Here is an 18127-nt window from a genome sequence, read left to right as displayed (position 1 = left end):
ACACACACATGCGCGCGCGCGCGCACACACACACACACACGCACACACATACACACACACACAATCCCACCAATTTTAACATTTTAAGTTGTGAAAATTTTTTAAAAGACAAAGCATATTTATGGTGTTTGTATTGAGTGGGGAGAGAAATAGAGGAAAAGAGGAGGAAATGATCTTTTTATAAAAAAGATAAATGAGAAAGAGCAAACATAACAAGGTAAGGGATACTTTACGTGTTTATATTAGGTCAAGAAGAATCACAACCACCAAGAAGAGCTGAGGTCTCGTGGCAGCCATGGAGACACCCAAGGGGCAAAAGAAAATAGCTGATCTCAGAGAAGCAAGGCCAGAAGCAGAGATTTCATAGGCAGACAGACCTGAGTTGTGTGCCCTTGGACAAGTCACTTAACTTGTTAATCCTTTGTTCTCTCATGTACTTCTTAAACAAGAAAATAAAGAACATAATAATTCACACACACACACACTCTCTCTCCTTCCTTTTCTCTCCATCTCTCAGCTAAGAGGGTTAACATCAAAAGAAAACTTTCAGGTTGATTACTTCCATAATTCACAGCAAAATAGAAAAAGGAGACAAAAGCTGTATTTGGCAAAGTATGTGTAAATTATGGGCTGCAACGGTACCAACATTATAGATGATACCATTAGACCATAGCTCACGAGGCCAAGGATAGCGTCTGCTTGGTTTATTGAGGTGTCTCCTATTACCAAGTTCCCCATCTCACATATACGGTTAACTCTTAAAAAACACGGGTTTGAACTACTTGAATACACCAATATGCAATTTTTTTTTCAATAAATAGTTTGAAAGTTTTTTTGGAAATTTCAAACAATTTGGCAAAACTCACAGACAAACCTCATAGTCTAGAAATATTGAAAAAATAAGAAAAGGTTAAGTATATCATGAACGCATAAACCACATGTAGATATTAGTCTATTTATGCACTAATTGACTGTTTATGTTATCAGTAAGGCTTCTGGTCAAGAGTAGGCTGGCTATTGATAGTTAAGTTTTGGGAAATCGAAAATATACTTGGATTTTTGACTATGTGGGGGATGGGCACCTTTAGCCCTCACATTGTTCAAGGGTCAACTGTAATTGGCAATAAATATTTATCAGATTTTTAATAGATTTGATATAAAGTAAAATGAGATAATGTATTCAAGGACTTAATATATGTCTATCTGTCTCAGTTAGGGTCTTGTCAAGGTAAAAGAACTCACTCCAGATGGTTTAGATTAGTGGTCTCCAAATTTTGGGGCATCAGGAACCGGTTTCATGGGAAGGGGGGTGGAATGGTTTCAGGATGATGCAAGTGTATTAAATGTATTGTGCACTTTATTTCTATTATGATTCCATTGTAATATATAGTGAAATAATTATACAACTCACCATAATGCCGCATCAGTGGGAGCCCTGAGCTTGTTTTCCTGCAATTAGATGGTCCCATCTGGGGGTGATGGCAGACAGTGACACCTCAGATCATCAAGCATTAGATTCTCAAAAGGAGCGTGCAACCTAGATCCCTCACACGTGCAGTTCACAATAGAGTTCACGCTCTTAGGAGAATCTAATGCTGCCACTCATCTGAGAGAAGACAGAGTTCAGACAGTAATGCAAGCGATGGGAAGTGGCTGTAAATACAGATGAAACTTTGCTCGCTCGACCACTTCACACCTCCTGCCGTGTGGTCCAGTTCTTCACGGATCGGTGTGTCCAGGACCCAGGGGTTGGGGACCCCTAGTTTAAATGAAGAGAAGTATCTTAGGTCTACACAGAGGTGTAGGCAGATTAAAGGGACAAATAGCAATGGCAGACTGACGACAGTGGGAAGCCCTTGCCACCTCCAGGGATGAAGAAACAGATGGGGAGTAGAGTTACGAAAGCCTGGAGATTTGGAGCCACAGAGGAGTAATTCTGCAGGACTCCAGATACAGAGGGTGGACATAGCAGACATACCCTGAGCACCTCCTCCATCCACACCTGCCAGTGCACCCCACTAGTCAGACGTCTGGGAAACCAGCATATGGCCTACCCAGAATTACCCGTGACCTTCAACTCAACACTGTTGACTGAAGGGCGATGGAGAGCTATTTGGTCAATGGCCCCATAATCCTGGAGTCCCAAGTAAATGCAAAGGAGGAAAATCAGCTTGGAGAGCAATCTTTAAAAAGCCTGAAGCACCTTCAGAGGCTGTGCCCCGTTCATGTAAAAACTTATAACACTCCACAGAAGGTAAAACAGTGCTGGTGACCTGGTACTTCTCACCCTGGCTCAAGGGGCCTTAGGTGAAATTGCACAAATTTACTTAAGGTTGAATTATAATCCTTAAAGCCAACAGCCATGGCCTACATTTTTATTTACTAATTCAGCAAGACTGATTACAACTTAATGAGAATTATTAAAAAGAGATGGAAGTGTGGTAAATAAATACAAAAGAGGTTTCTCCCTTCCTTCTTGGCAACAGAATAAAAATGTTAAAAGAGAGGGAGAGAACTTACAGCCCGTTCATTTATGGTCAGGCAGAGATTTTCATTCAGTAAACAGGTTCTGGGGTCTTGTAGAGTATGAGGTGAGGCTTGACCAAATGACTGGAAAATTAGCATGTGCCCTTGGCAGTCTCTTTCAATCACTGGCTGCCAGGCGGGGCATTCGAGGACAGGAGCATCAATGTGACCAAGCTGCTCGGATACTGCTCTGCTTCTGTGTGTTTGAAATGCAAGGAGCAGCCTTGTGCTTTTTTGCCACCTTATTCTGATGTCTGGTTCCTGCTCATGGAGATGGCAGGATGTATCCTCAAACACCCCTTCCCACGACGCCTCCTCCACCCCCACCAAGGTGGTTTCCTTCAAGATCACTCATCAGAGACTAGGAACCACTCCAAAAAAACGGGAAGTGCTAAAGTTCAAGAGTGATGAGAAAATTCACCTGAGGACAATCGAAAGCAACAAATCTATCTTCAGTTAAATGGACAAAGCAAACAGGCTCTGGGTTTTCATTAGCTAATTAACAATGAGTACATGGTTGATGCAACTTCATGCCAATTTCACTCCTGTGCCACATATTTGCAAGTCAAGATCTGCAAGGGATTTGTTCAAGGAACAAGTGCCTGAGGGCTAACTGGGACCAAGGGGTGTCTCCCCAGGAACTTCAGTTAACTTTACAATTCTGCTTTGCCACAATAATCTGTGTTTAACTGCCAGCACTAGTAGGAGTGACCACTGGGCACTTGGACGGACCTGAGAGTGATCATCTCTTTACATATTGTGCCTCAGGCACTTGGTTGACCTAGTCCTAGTCCCAACCTGGATCAAGAGTCCAGACCACACAGGGGCATGGTTAAGAGCACCGGCTCCAGAGCCAGCCTGCCAGAACTCACATCCTGGTGGTAACTTGTAGGCTAGGTAAACTGAGGCAAGGCCCTCATCGGCTCTGTTACTCAGTTTCTTAATCTCTGAAATATAGGCAATATTAGCATTGGCCTCCTCGGGTTGTTAGGAGGAACATGAGGCGCTTAAGTGAGAAGCCAAGCACAGACACCCGCTAACTATTACTGTCTCTTAGACCCTGTGGTAGATCTCACTTTAAAATGTGTTAGAAAAGGTGGTAACAGCAGTAAAAGTATCTTAAAGTAAGTGTTGGAAAAATGTCAAGGCCACTTATTTAAAATGGTTTAATGATAGGGAGAAAACCCAAGTTACAAAGTAGTTTTAAGAAAATGGCATTGTATTACTTCAAATATGAAGTAATTCCAACTAGGCCAATCATGTGTGGCCTCCTGGAGCTATTTCCAGAAGCTACCTCAGGAAGCAGAAAAGAATCATCTAGTTATTTGTAACTCATTGCCTGTAAACACTTGTTTCTAAGGCTTGAGGGAACTTGAAACAATCTTTTCTTCCAGACAATCTTTTGGCCAACTTGTTTGCCGTTTATATTCTTAGCCAAAGATTTTAAAATAGATAATTCAAAAATTAAAGTTAATGTAAATCCTGTTCAAATTATCAAAAATTCTGAATCAATAAACTGAGAACAAAGGAGGCTGCCCATATTTGGTATAAGACGTTCAATGCTATTTCTTGAACAATCCTCAAATTGCAAAGCATACCTCAAACTCACTGAACTATTACAATACAAGCCAAACAAATTGGATCCTCTTATTTTATCAGAATTAAATCTGAGACAGAATCAATGTGCAGGAATCTCCTGCGTTGAGAGAAGGATTCAGGAGCTGAATTGCAACAACTCCTGAGAAAGTTCCAAAGTGGTCTTCATCGCTTGGGCCACACTTAGCACGGCCCAGCGAGTGAAGTTTCCTTTCATTTGGTCTCCATTATTTGAACCCACGCAGCCTGTATATGATCAAGAAATGCAGGTGAGTTTGTGACTCAGACACTTATTTTACCAGAGCCATCCCGTTTAACGCTCATAAGAGCCCAGTGGGATAGGTACCATTACTATCATCTCATCTTGCAAATGAGGAAATTGAGGAAAAGAGTGGTGAAAGAACTTTCCCAAAGATACATCTCTTGTGAGCCTCGCTGGGATTCAAACCTGGAAAGTCTGCAACAAGTGCCCATCGCCCCAAACGATCATAGACTCTCCAGATGTCAGAAAGGCCTGTTCTCAGCTCCGTGAATTCAGAAGTGGTTACAGAAAAAGCCCAAGTCACTAGCACTACACACTGGACTCTTATAAGAGGAGCAGCGTACTTGGCTTGTTAACACATGAGGTCACACTGGATTCATTTTTCCAATCCCTTTCGGGTTATCAGAAGGTGATGGCAGGTTCAAATGAATCAGAGTTGTTAGGTTCTATCCTCTAAGAAAAAATGAGGCAGAGTTGGTGTGGCAGACCTGAGGGTGGAGAGAAAAGGAACACGAAGCGTAGGTACCATACTGACAGTTATGGTCCCAAGGGTATTTTCTTTCTACAGCCACTGTCTTCCTCTCTCCCTTCTATGACAGTATAAATCATGATGTTTACTTGACCACAAGTTCACACAGAATAGAGAGACAGAGCACTGAGTGAGCCCTCTTCCTGGGACCTGCGTCATTCCAAATTTTTAAAATATCAGTGGGCCCGCCCATAGAAAGTAGGGTTTAAAAAAAAATTCCTTAAATTTTACTTTTAAAGATTATCACTTAGTCTATGAAAATATTTCTGACGTAAAAAATCAGCAAATGAGAAATGTACGATTCACATGGATGGAAATTTTAAAAGTTCTTTTTTGGAGGTGATTTATTTCAGAACCTAAAATGAATTTGAGATTTCCCCAAAACCCTCAGTGACAATTCTCACACTCTTTCTTCTAACACCTTCGGTTTTGAACACCACCAATGGCACGCGGGTGATGGTATATGTTTGAGGAAGGGAGGGGGGAATGAGGGAGCTACAGAGAATGCAAGACACATGGAGATGAATTATAAAACTTTATTGGCTTGTTAAAAAAATGAATGAATTCAGCAAGTACATTTATGGTCTATCCACATTGTTAAAACAGCACTAAAATAAAATTTTTAAAAGTGAGTATTCATTATTTACAGAAAACATGAAAAATGGCTTTCACACCTGGAACATTATAGGGAAAAAACGGCATGAGAATGATTCACAGACTGCCTCTGGATTACAGCAAGAGGATTTGAACACGAACTGAGTAAAACTTCAGGGTTTGTCTTTCTTAAGACTTTTTTTTTACTACTCTGTATTTTTTATGCTCAATTTAAAAATAGACTGTCTTAAAATAAAGAGGGTGAAAATCTATGTTCTTTTCTTTTCACACATTTTTTTTCTCCCATAAAAACTGACTTCAATCATAGCCAGTGGTTGGAGGTGGGGTGAGGTTTGGGTCTCCTTATCCTAGGTGCTCATTCAAGACCATGCCAGGGCTACACTGCAGAATTAGCCTGAATTACACTTAGAGTAATCTCACTGCCAAAATCAGGTGGCTAGAAGAACCCGTTGTCCCTGCAGACCAAAACAAGGAAATGGGCTGACCTCAGGGAGAAACTGCCTCCTGTGACGGCCATCTTCATGTAACTTTTTGGGCTGGGAATTATGTCAACCTAATTCAATCTGGCAGCACCCCATACCACATGAAATTCCTGGTCTATCTAGGAATTTAATTTGTCCTTAATCTTCCCAGGTGCCTTTGAAGAGACCTGACATGGTTTGAGGTGCTAGAGGTGAACGGAGCAGAACACACCTCATAGAATGGTTGCCTCTGTACTAGTATCATTGAAGTCAAGCCTGCAGAGCTGCACAAACCCAGGGGCCCCAGGAACATAGACTAGACACGACTGACTCTGCCCACATGGCTGGACGCAGCATCCCTGTGAGACCCTATGTGACACGGAATCACTCCTCTTCAGTCCAGATAGTCCTATTATCTGGAGTCTAGACAAAACAAGATGAAATGAACTTCTATTGCAGTATGAAGGACTTAGGGCAAAATCAGGGAGGAGTTCTAGACAGCTAGCACCAAAGCAGGGGGAGATGCACATCACCTACCCTCCAGTAGGGTGAGGGACGAGTTAGTTCGAGTCTTGTTTAGTAGTTTGATTCCATTTTTTGCAATGGTGGGAGGGGGAGGGGCATTGTGTGTGTTGTAAATCTGCAAAGCAATCAATAAAACAAATAAAAATAAGCTCTCGTTTTGTCATGGAGTCAACTTAGAATGTTAGAGAGGGGGGAAAAGCCAGGGATTCTAAGAGAATAAAGACAGAAGAAGAGGAGAAAGAAGGCAAGCGTCCCTCCAGCACACACCTGGCATGCAACTGATTTCCCGCCTTGTGTTATTTACTCCACAGCTGCTGAGTAAGTGTCACCTCTGCTCTGTCTGAGGAGATGCTCCAAGCCATAGCCATCCTGGGTCTAATTCAGGAGGATTGAAGTGTAAGAAGACAAAAACCAACTCCTGAGTTCTGTGTTGCGGGGTGGAGCTGGGATTGTTTTGTTCTTATCCTTGCTGCCTATTTCTGGAAAGAAAACTCAGTGGATCAGAAATGAAATCAATTCCTGCTGGGAGACTGGGAATGAAAACTCCTGAATTGATTCTCTCTCTTGTGTGTGGAGACTCATTTTTCCTGTTGCGAGATGACCCTTCCTCAGTCTCAGAATGTTCATATTTTTGTTGTCACACAGCCAATGTCTCAAGTGATAATGATGGGCATTTCTTAGTCTCTCTCGGCTACCTAAGAGGGTCTCGAGTAAACTGCATCTCTTGAAGATGACACACCTGTTCTTCTACTCACCGATGGCCACACCTGTCATAAGGGCACCTGTGTAAATGGGACATGCTCTTTCCCATCTAAACCTGGTAGCACCTGGGTGGACCAGGAGGCATAGCTGGTGAAAAGAAATTTGTGTCAGACAAAACAGGAAAAAGGATTTACTAGGAGTGGGATCAATCGGGGAATGGTGGAGAGTGCTGTCGCAGGAGACTCCTTACCAAGGGCAGAGCCCGGGGTGAAAGTCACAGGAGAGCAACGAAGGTAACTGACATGCTGCAGGTCACCTGGTTGCCAATCTCAGCTTCATAGGCTGTTGCAGTAAAGCCCTCAATGGCAAAGTTGGGAAGAAAGAAAAGTGAATTTGCAAAGGAAAGACAGAAGGATATGGTAAGAGAACAATGATGGTGTTTTAAGACAAAAGTAACAAACCACAGACTATTTTGTTGGCCTACAAAATGTTTTTAAATCACTGAGCCAACTTTTGAACAATAGGGACACTTCGCACAAAAATCCAGGTTTCACATTTCTCTTAAAGAATCACGAGATTTGGTAACCCGGGCTCCCATTCCCGTGAGGGCACCATTGGCTTGGACTAGGGGACAGCTGCCCCTCCAGAGGGGCGACTGTTGGCTCACCCAGGCCACTTCATGAATTTAGGAGACCAGCCTGGCATTGAGCAGCCTTTAGCTGGAGGGCGACAGGCCTGATTTCAACAAAATGCTGCCTCTCCTTCTAATGCTGCAAAAATACAACACAAGCCATTAGGAAGCTCTAAAAAGTACATTTCTTATGGGGGATATAAAAAGCAAAGGATGAAATGGGGTGGTCCAGACTACAGAAAAGAGAAGCTATGTTACTGATTGTGGTCTTAAGGGATTAAAAAAAAAAAGAAAAGAAAGAAAGGCAAAGAACATGAGAACCATATGAAACAATTTTCTAATAGCCTGCTGTTTTCGTTGTTCCCTAGGAGATGTCAACTGATCTTTGATAGATTAAATTGCCTTATCTGTCCATTTTTCTCCATTTTTAAAACAAAAATCTACCCTGCAATCCTCCTAGCTGTTGAGTACGAATATTCTTCTTCTTTTTAATTTTAGGTATAGGAAACTTACAAAATAGTTCTTGAACAATCGATCACCTTTTTAACAACTCTGTTGGAATAACATAAAAGCTTCAAAAATTTTTTTGTACCAAATGGCTGATACTTAAGAACCTCTGCTATACTGAGCTCTGGCCTGGCTCACAGCTCGAATTTCATTTTCCTTTCAGGGGTCAGGATTTCTGCTATTAGCTGGCCTCTTTGTAAATCAACACCTTTGGGAAAGATCGAAATCTAAGCGGTGACAGGAACTGTCATTTAGCAGCGAACAAGAAAACGGGAATTCGGAGAATATTTGGACCCCCACAGGCCAAGGGCCAGCTGCCCTTACACTCCAGTGGAGCCGGAGAGAAACTTTTGAGAACTAGCAGCATGTTTCTGCTTTGGAGAAACTGCCCCTCTTAAAGGCATGGGCATGGAGTAGCCAAGTTAAATGCTGTAATCCACAGGGCTCTGTGAAAGGTCTGCATCAAGCAATAAACATATTTAGTGGCCTATGTAAAAGATACAGTATAAAATATTCATTATGGAAATTCTTTTCATATCAAGTGGTGCCTAAATGGATTTGGTTGATTAAGATTAATGCCTTGGTTTACTCAGAATTCACAACAATGTTTCCAAACATGTTGGACTAGTTTAAAACAACTATGAATCTTAAAAGCAAAACTGCAAAATTTGTGCTATTTCCAAAAAAAAAAAAAAAAATTTTTTTTTAAACGTCAATGAGTTTCTAGTCCAGCCATGGCACATATGTGCATGTCTAATAGTCAGAGCTGATTGTTTTCAAACTCAGTGCTCCAGGGCCTGGCTCTGGAGTTTCCCTAACAAGAAAGGAGTAAAGTGGGGTGGGGTGAGGGCAGCCAGACTTCCCTTCAGGACAAGGATACTGCCTGACACAGACTGAGCAGAGCCCACTCAGGTCACTGTGATGATAAAGTAAATGAAACAGGTGTCCATGGGTCAGACTTGGGGGGAGACAGGGATCTGTAGCTCTAAGACCGCCCTCTCAGCAATGAAGAAGGACATTATAAAGCACATATTCATTAGCAAGCTGCCACCTCTTTGCTGCTGGGGTCGGGACAAGCTTTCCTACCCATGAAAACCCAGCAGTAGGGCACTATGGCGGAGGGGGACTATCCTTCTTAGAATCTCCTCTCCTGCTCACAGCGGGCCAGCCATTCTGCTCCCAGGCCTTTTCAGAGTAGAAAAGCTAGTTCTCTAATGCACACAGCATGAGATACTGCGGCCTTCTCACTCAACAGACTTCTAAAAAGCAGGCAGATCGCAGAGGGCAGAAAAAAGGGGCAAGGGGATCATTTCACCATATGCATATATTCCACTCTTTTAGTTTATTCTGAAATTAACTAGGCTTAACCTCAATCTATAGCCCTGACCAAACAGCTGCTGCTACTTCTTGTTCTGGGTCTTCTTTAAAAAAAAAAAAAAAAGGTTGCTGGCTGATGAACTCTAAGGCAATCATTAGCAGCGTATGACTCTCAGACCTAAGCTAAAAGTTTCAACCTTTATTGCCAGTGAAGGAAAGAACCTTTTAGTGACACCACCAAGTCCCCAAAGTGATGGTGTATGTGCCTTTCACTCTTTGAGTCATTACGCTGTGGATAGAAAAGTCAAACCTTTGAATTCAGTACTGGTTAGAGAACAGAAAACAATACTAAAATATACGTTACGTTTAAATTAGACTGATTAGTGTGTACTTATACCTGTTCCCGACTTCAGATTTTTTTTTTTAAACTTTGTAGTTTACCTTTAATAAACCAAAGCAATGCAAGTCAATACATTTCCAGTGGGGTCAAACAGCACACTTTTCAGAAGAGAAGCACAATCCATTGGGAAGGGGTTTCAGTTTTGTATTTGAACTATTGTAAGAACAGAAAAGAAGCATTAATGTAAGACGTTTTCTTGAGATGCCGCTTAGCTGCCTGAGAGCTGCCTCTGCATTGGTGTTCCCCAGCCACAGCTCACAGTGTGTGCAGGCTTCTGACAGTACATCCTTCAACACTGCCCACATCTACTAGAAAACCCCAGCTAAGTACCACTTCCCGGGATAAGCCAACAGCAGTCCCAAGAGTCCAGCTTACAGGGCAGCATCAACCAACAAGCACCATAGCCCCTTTCTCTGTCTTTTCCTTTATTTCAGTTACCCATCCAGTGGGATCTTATGAAACAAAACAAAACCTAAAAGAAACACAAAATAAAACATAAGTCATGCTCAAAAGAAAAATCAGTGGAAATTAACATACAAGTACAATCACTTTTAAATGAACATAATAAATAAACATCAAAAATAAGACGCAACATGGAATGCTCCTTAAAACATAAAGAAGTAATATATAATAACAGAACAGAAATCAGAAGAAAACGTGCATCTCCTTATGGAGCAACTTCGTTTTAAACGTTAAAACCAATTTTACAAGGTACATGAAACAAGGAAAAGAAATGCAAAGGATTTGTACATCCAGTGCTATACACAACTGTATCAGACATCAGTAGCTTCATTTAAGGAGAAATCTGTGGAGAATGTCAATATATTTATCTTTACAGGGCAAAAAATTAGATTCGACAACAAATATCGACCCAAATCCTGATTCTCTTTCCCTGGCTAATTTTACCAAGTTATTTATAAAATAATTGATTAATTACTCAGCAACTGGACCAGATAATTGGCTAACTTTAACTGGTAAAATACTAGACCAAAAAAGTGTTTATTTGTGTATGTATGTATGTATATATTTATTTATTTGAGTCAGAGTCTCACTCTGCTGCCCAGGCTGGAGTGCTCTGGCATGATCACGACAATCACAGATCATGGCAGCCTCAACCTTCTGAACTCAGGTGATCCTTTCACCTCGACATTCTGAGTAGCTGGGACCACAAGGGCGCCCCACAACACCTGGCTAATTTTTTGATTTTTTTGTAGAGATGAGTTTTCACTGTGTTGCCCAGGCTGGTCTTGAACTCCTAGGCTCAAGCAATACTCCTGCCTCAGTCTCTCAAAGTGCTGTGATTACAGGCACCTGACTGAAAAAAATATTTGGATTCTTCTTCAGGAATTCTAATATTAATTATTAATTAGTTGCCTAAATTTAAGTAAATGCCATAGCATATACCAGTATATGACATATAGAGAGATGTAATATCTACTACATAACAGATAATATATTGTATGTGACATGCATATTTTATATGCATATATTATATCTACAATTTAATCCACAGTGTTTATATATCATATGTAATAATATATAGCACATATAATATATGGTACCTTATATTAAGTAATTCTGCATATAGTAGACACTGTGAACAATGAAACAAAAATATCGAAAATAGAGTTTCTTGACCTTAAATATTTCATTGCCCCATAAATGAAGAAAGATGAGTAAATAATTAGCTCAATAAATAACAGCTAAACTACTTCATACCAGGCTCTCCTCTAAACACTGTGCCTAAACTATGCCCTTTTAAATTTCACAATAACCCTACAAGATAAGTTTTATTATTGCACCCTCTTTACCTCAGTGAGTTTTCCTCAGGGAGGAACTGAGACCCCAAGAGGAAGCAGCTCGCCCAAGGTCCAACAGCTAGTCTGTGATAGAGTTCTGGTTCCTCCCCAAGGACTCTGATTCCAAAGCCACTCTGTCATGTCCACGTGCAAGAAGGAAACACTGCACAGAGGACATGCTGTCTCCAAGCTTGCCTAGGAAAACTCAGTGGAAGAGAAAAGGTTCTAGTACACATAATTCTGTGTTTAATTTGCATGAATCCTTATTAGATTCATCAGTGGCAAAATAGCTGATGTCATAATAGAAACGCCCAAGACATTTTCAAGTTCAGCTTTGGAAGGCGCCTCTAAACCCAATCCTGCAGACTCTCCATCTCCCTCCACCTGGCGTCTGGTCTGCCAAGTGCTGGTGTCATCTGCCTCCAGAGCTGTTAACTACCAACACCAATCTGTATCATCATTTACAATAATGCTAAAAGAATCTACGGAGTTTAATTTCCATAGCATTTCTCTCTCCTGCCCTTCCAAGTCTCAGAAAGAGAACTCGGTACAGACATCAAACATCATTTATGGATTTAATCACCCACAAAGCCCTGAGAATTTAGGAAGCACTCAGCAGTGTTGATTCATTCTATGTGTATATTTACATAAGTCATGCTCAAAAGAAAAATCAGTGGAAATTAACACTATAGAGCAGAGCACTATCTCTAGTCTCTTACTAAAAGTTTCACCTCCAGGTACACATGAGCTAGTTTAAGGATGCACTATGGCATGCAGGAAGAGCAGGCCAAATTAACAAACCAAACTTCTTAGGTTTTGAGAGGGTGGAGTTCAAATTCTTTTCCACTGAAGCAATAGGATTAACAGAAAGATGTCAGGTTTGTCAGCAAAAGCAGGAAAAACTCGGCGATACAAATAGAAGACATCACTCCAGATTCAAAAGATCTAGTTCTGCATATTCCACTTTGAAGTCAAAATCCATTTGATTTTTTAAAAAAATAACATGAAGATTAAACTGCTGGTGTAAAGCTTTTTTCCCAATGGGTTTATAGCACAAGAACTCCAAGAGTTGACTAGTCCCAGAGTATTTATGGCAGGAATCAGGCCGCTTTTTGCCATTTTCCTGCCCAAGCCCCTCCAGGGTCGCTAATTATCACAACTGTGAATTGCAGCTTACTTTCCCAGATGCCAGTTCTACTGGACGGTCATTCACTCAGGCTGTGACTGCGTTTGCCCCTATTTCAATGGATGTCAAGTCAAGATATCCTCTACAGCCTTCCTGTGTTTGCCTTTTGTAATACATCCTTCCTGAAGAAGCAGATCTCAGCTCCACACACCCAAGCAATAAAAATGATAGAACCACCATAAAAATATAAGTGAGGAAGAACCAGCCTGTTTCAAATGTAAGCGATAGACAGGGTCTTCAGTCGACTTCTACCAACCCTCACCTCAAGGACGGCAAGTCAGCCTCTTCTTTGATACCCTTGATCTTCCCATAATGTTGACAGACTAAAGATATTCCACCACATATTGATACATTAATTTGATTTCAAGAGAGGTTGATAGTAAAATCAAATCAAGTCTCCAATTTACCTACCAGGATCTCATAACTCTTGCCATCTCAAGTTATAAAAAACTCAAAAGACCACAAAACGATATAAAACAATAGAAAATTATTTTCTCCCAGTGAGGGGGAAAGTTTTTAGACCACAACAAATGGCTGAACATCTTGTGGGTTTAGCAGCCAAACGAGCTGTCTAGCTTATGAGCCTGAAATATAGATATTTTGACAATGTGACATTCTGAAGCATTTGCAGCATTCCGATGGTGCATGGTAGTTACCGTGAGACCAGCTCCCTTATCTGAAACAACTTCAGAGAAACTTTGCTACCGTTGCAGACACTAGCTGAGCTAAACAGGAACAAGGATAAAGCAGGTGCTGTCTGAGAAATGGGATGTCAAGCTGAAAGCAGAGAGAGAAAAAAACGGATGTGCCCTCAAACTCAATCCCTGCTATTTGCTGATTTAGGATCTACTTATCCACCTCTTCAAAGGGAAGGACTGGGAAGGGGAGGGGTTGAAGGTCAGTGAACAGCCCTGCTTTTTGACCATTGGCTCACAACCCATTGAAATGTATTTACATTCAAACGTGCACACATTTTCCTCCTATTACTCAGAAGCAATCAGCCATAAAATGGCATGGATCTGCAGTACATTTAAATTAACAGCAATTTATCTGGAGCAAAAAGGAAAACTGCTGAGTCCAAAGGAAGCGAAGGGAATGGAAGGAGGATGCAGCTGCCATCTAAAAACGCAAATCTTATCACATTTGTCACTGGGGGAGTTCAGGCAGAAAAGTGCCAGCATGAGCATCTGCGTGGCATGGTGCCATTGAAGATGATCCGGTGGATGGAGTGCCAGGGTGGCAGCTCACCTTTGCTGGAAAGCAAAATGCTGAGTCTTCCTGAGCATGTTTACTGGATAGGATGAAGTAATAAACCCCTGCGTTCTCACAACACTGGATATCTACACAATACTGGGTTCAAAAAGCTCTCATCACAATGTTAGATTCCAGCCACAAGCAATTCTGCTTTATTTCAGCATCTGGGCTTAAGCATTTTTTTTGAGTCGGAGTCTCACTCTGTCGCCCAGACTGGAGTGCAGCGGCCGCTCCCGGCCACCGCAGCCTCGACCCACTGGGCTCCGGCGATCCTTCCGCCTCAGCCTTCCAAGTAGCCGGAATTACAGGCATGCGCTACCACGCCCAGCTAATTTTTTGATTTATTGTAGAGATGAGGTCTCGCCTGCCCAGGTGGGTCTCGAACCCACGGGCTCAGCAATCCACTCACCTCAGCCTCCCAAAGTCGTGGGATTACAGGCTGAGCCACCAAGCCCGGCTAGGGCTTAAGCATTAATTGTTCTAATTGACATTTGTGGAGTGCTTAATATCTGCTGATTGTTGCACCAACTAGTCATGGCTGTGGTTGTGTTTTCTGTTTTGTAGGTGACTCACTCGACCTACATGTTGAATGAGAAGGATCCAAGATCACCCAAGAATGAGTGAGAGAGCTGAAATCCAAACTCAGAATGTTGGGATTGCCAGCCCATCTTTTTATAAAGGTGTCATCTGTATCTAGAGCAGAAATTTTTCAATAGGTAAATTGAGATCCTGCTTCTTTCTTCTCTGCAGACAGTCCAGAAGTTGCTCAAACATTACAAAAATGCTTCTTTTCTTTCCCAAGGATGTGCTTTATCCACAGACCACCTCTTCTCCTGAGACTCCTTCCACAAAATGAGCTCTCCTTCTAGAAGCCTTGACTATTCTTCGAGGTCCAGTGCAAAAGCCACTGCTGTAAGTACACATTCACCCTCATTTTAGCTTCTATGGCATTTGCTTCCACTCATGGGACCTCCCTTTGTACCTTTTAAACTTATGTTTGTCTTCTTTTGACTTCCCTGCATCGCAGGTTATATCCCACAGGAAGGCAGAGGGAACACATCTATACATCTATGTCCAACACTGCCCCACACAAACACTAAACACTGAATGCATTTTAGGTTTTACAATAGTAATGTCTTAAACTTTGAGTTTTATTGGAGAACTTTGTCTTAGTCTGTTTTCTCTTATTTGTAGCAGAATACCGGAAATTGGGTAATTTATAAAGAAAATGATTTGCTTTCTTACAGTTATGGAGACTGAGAAGTCCAAGGTCAAGGGACCAGGTCTGGTGAGGTTCTTCTTGCTGGTGGGGACTCTCTGCAGAGTCCAGAGGTGGTGCAGGGCATGCTCAGTTCAGGTCTCTCTTCCTCTTTTTACAAAGTCTACCAGTCCCACTCCCAGGATAACTCACGAATCCATTAATCCATGTTTGGATTAATCCATTCATGAGGACAGAACCCTCTTGACCCAATTACCTCTTGAAGAACCCACTTCTCAGTACTGTCACATTGGGGATTAAGTTTCAATATACGTTCCAGAAGTGACAAAAGGTCAACCACAGCAAACTTCAGTATACTCAATGAAAGAATGGAACTAAAGCAGAAGGAAGTCTGCAACACAATGCAGGATCTAGTGCATCTCATTGACAACTGGGTTAATCCAGTCACTTCAAAGTTTGTGGTGCAAAATCACATATTTGCTCAGATGCACATTGAAAGCTACAGAGTTAGGCACATGGGCACTCAGTGAGGAATTCCCGGAGCATTTTAAGCTCCTGGGAAAAAAGTGCTAGACTTGGTTTATTCTAATTTTCACTTTGATCAAAGTTATAGTGAGTGTAGGACAAAGGGAAAAAACTGTTGTCCACTTATATTAGCTGGAGATGAAAAACTAAAAATACATGGTTGAGGACGGTCAGGAAGGCTCTTAAAGAACAAGCTCTGGTCTGATGCTGCAAATGTAGTTGAGTTATAAGCTAAACATTAAAGTAGGAAATATAACATTCTCGGCAAAGTTAGAATGGGTAAAGAAAGCCAGTTATCGCACAATTAAATTCAATGATTCTAAGAAGGACATGCTCTAATCAGCAGGGCCTAATGACAAGTGACCAAGGACTTAGCCATTATGATTTCAAAGATTTTGCAGATGGAGAGCATATCCAAAGATTGATGCCATTTTCCCCTAACCATGGAATGATCTAAAATGTTCTAAGTGGAGTAGAAAAAACAAAAAGATGGGTCTATGGTTTGAGAGGCATTCAGATGCTCAAAGGCTTGACTATCACTACACAGGGATACCCAAATCAATCTATTGCTCTTCTGTGGGATGTCTAGCATGCTGGCTTTTTTAATAAACATGTATTGCAAAATCTATAGGACAGCTCTTTGCAGAGTGAAATGATAAAGGCTTAAAGATGTCACTCTACAACTGAGTTCAGAGAGGCTTATCAGTGACTCAAATCTTCAGTACCCATAAGCACAGCAATATAAACATCATCATATAGAAGTACATACTTACTACTGCTACTCTAGCCAGTGGTCCTTCATAGCGTATGAAGCCAGATTGTTAGAACCTACAGAATCCAAACAGGAGATTAACAACATAAATCTATTACACAATCAAGTTATAACTCGATAAAAGTCTGCAAGAATTTCCAATATACACAATGTGAGTTACTCGACTCTGCCCAATTTTGGCTGAAACTGTAGGCCACAGACCAAAATGGATCCGAGAATAAATTTCTAGAAAATGCTGCACAAAAAAGAACACACACGAGAAGGGAAGTATATAGGGGTCACCCAGTGCCTGGGTAAGATGATGATAATGATTATGGTGAAGATGAAAATCAGGAGACAGGAGAGGCGGAGGAGAGAGAGGTAGAGTAAAAGAAAAAGTAGCAGCTATTGATACACTTCAGAGACTTCAGGTTTATAAGGACAGTGAACACAATTATTGAAGAACAAAAATAGAGATAAGACTCCAAAAGAGGAATATAAATCCAGGTCCAAGTTTACGCTGATCCCAGAAGGAAAAGAATAGGTAAAAATGAAACTTATCATGAAGAAGCACTTTTTCATTAGGCATTTCAAGCGCTGTTTCAGAAATAGAGTTTGAAGATCTTTAACACTTAGGATTTTTGCTAAGAAAGCAACAATCAGAGGGCCTTTTGTACGGACAAGGTGCCTACCTATTGTTGCAAATCCCAGAAGTCAGATCTATCAGTGGTCCCAATTAAGCAAGGATATTAACCTCACTTGAATAAAGGTACCTTATAAATCCCATCTCCATGTAAATTAGCTAAGTGCCAAAGATAATGGAACTCCGGCTAAGCGCCAAGTATTCTGGAATGCATAACAGAGATAGGTGGAGTAGACAATCCCTAAGAACATCGCACAATACAGATGAATCTCCCAAGTCTGCCTGAGAGTGGGATAAAGAACATGGCTTTTGTTCTGGCTGTCTGGGGAAATCCTGAAAGGTGGGCTGCCCTCCTATGATCTGAAGCCCATAAGGTGAAAGTGCCCAAGTTCTCATTCGGAGAACTGAAATGCAACTTTTCAAGCAGCCAAGTTTGTGTGGTCACTCCCATGCCCATGGATGTGAAGACTAAACTCTGACCTTTTTCTTTACCTTGTCAAATTTCTAACTAAGGATCCTAGGGAGATGGGTTTTTTAATTAACCCTATACAGTGTTTACTTTCCAACCTGACTCTGTTATAACATCACAGAACAGATTTTTTTAAAAAAATCAAAGTATTTTGTGACCCTGTAAAGCTGTCTCTTAGAGATCCCTGGGCAACTTTTTTTTTTTTTTAGT

General features: G+C 41.3%; 1 protein-coding gene across 4 annotated transcripts in view; it reads right to left on the bottom strand.

Annotated features, from left to right (window-relative positions):
• NTRK2 (neurotrophic receptor tyrosine kinase 2) overlaps positions 1 to 18127 on the bottom strand; it is a 199780-nt gene that overhangs the window by 52616 nt on the left and 129037 nt on the right. The window contains exons 12-13 of one of the 4 annotated variants that reach the window (XM_008054310.2): positions 16828 to 16882; positions 5434 to 10543 (exon numbers count right to left, since the gene is read on the bottom strand). The exons of 2 other annotated variants lie outside the window; for them this stretch is intronic. In XM_008054310.2, coding sequence (XP_008052501.1) covers positions 16833 to 16882 — 50 coding nt within the window. In that variant the 3' untranslated portion in view covers positions 5434 to 10543; positions 16828 to 16832. Of the gene's footprint in view, positions 1 to 5433; positions 10544 to 16827; positions 16883 to 18127 lie in introns of those variants that run through there. One more of the 4 variants, XM_008054312.2, reaches the window with a different exon arrangement.

This window comes from Carlito syrichta, unplaced genomic scaffold, assembly GCF_000164805.1.
Source record: "Carlito syrichta isolate Samal-C Ts95f unplaced genomic scaffold, Tarsius_syrichta-2.0.1 Scaffold78539, whole genome shotgun sequence".
Classification (NCBI taxonomy): Eukaryota; Metazoa; Chordata; class Mammalia; order Primates; family Tarsiidae; genus Carlito; species Carlito syrichta.
Note: the sequence above shows the minus strand (reverse complement) of the source record. Positions and strands in the feature narration are given on the sequence as shown.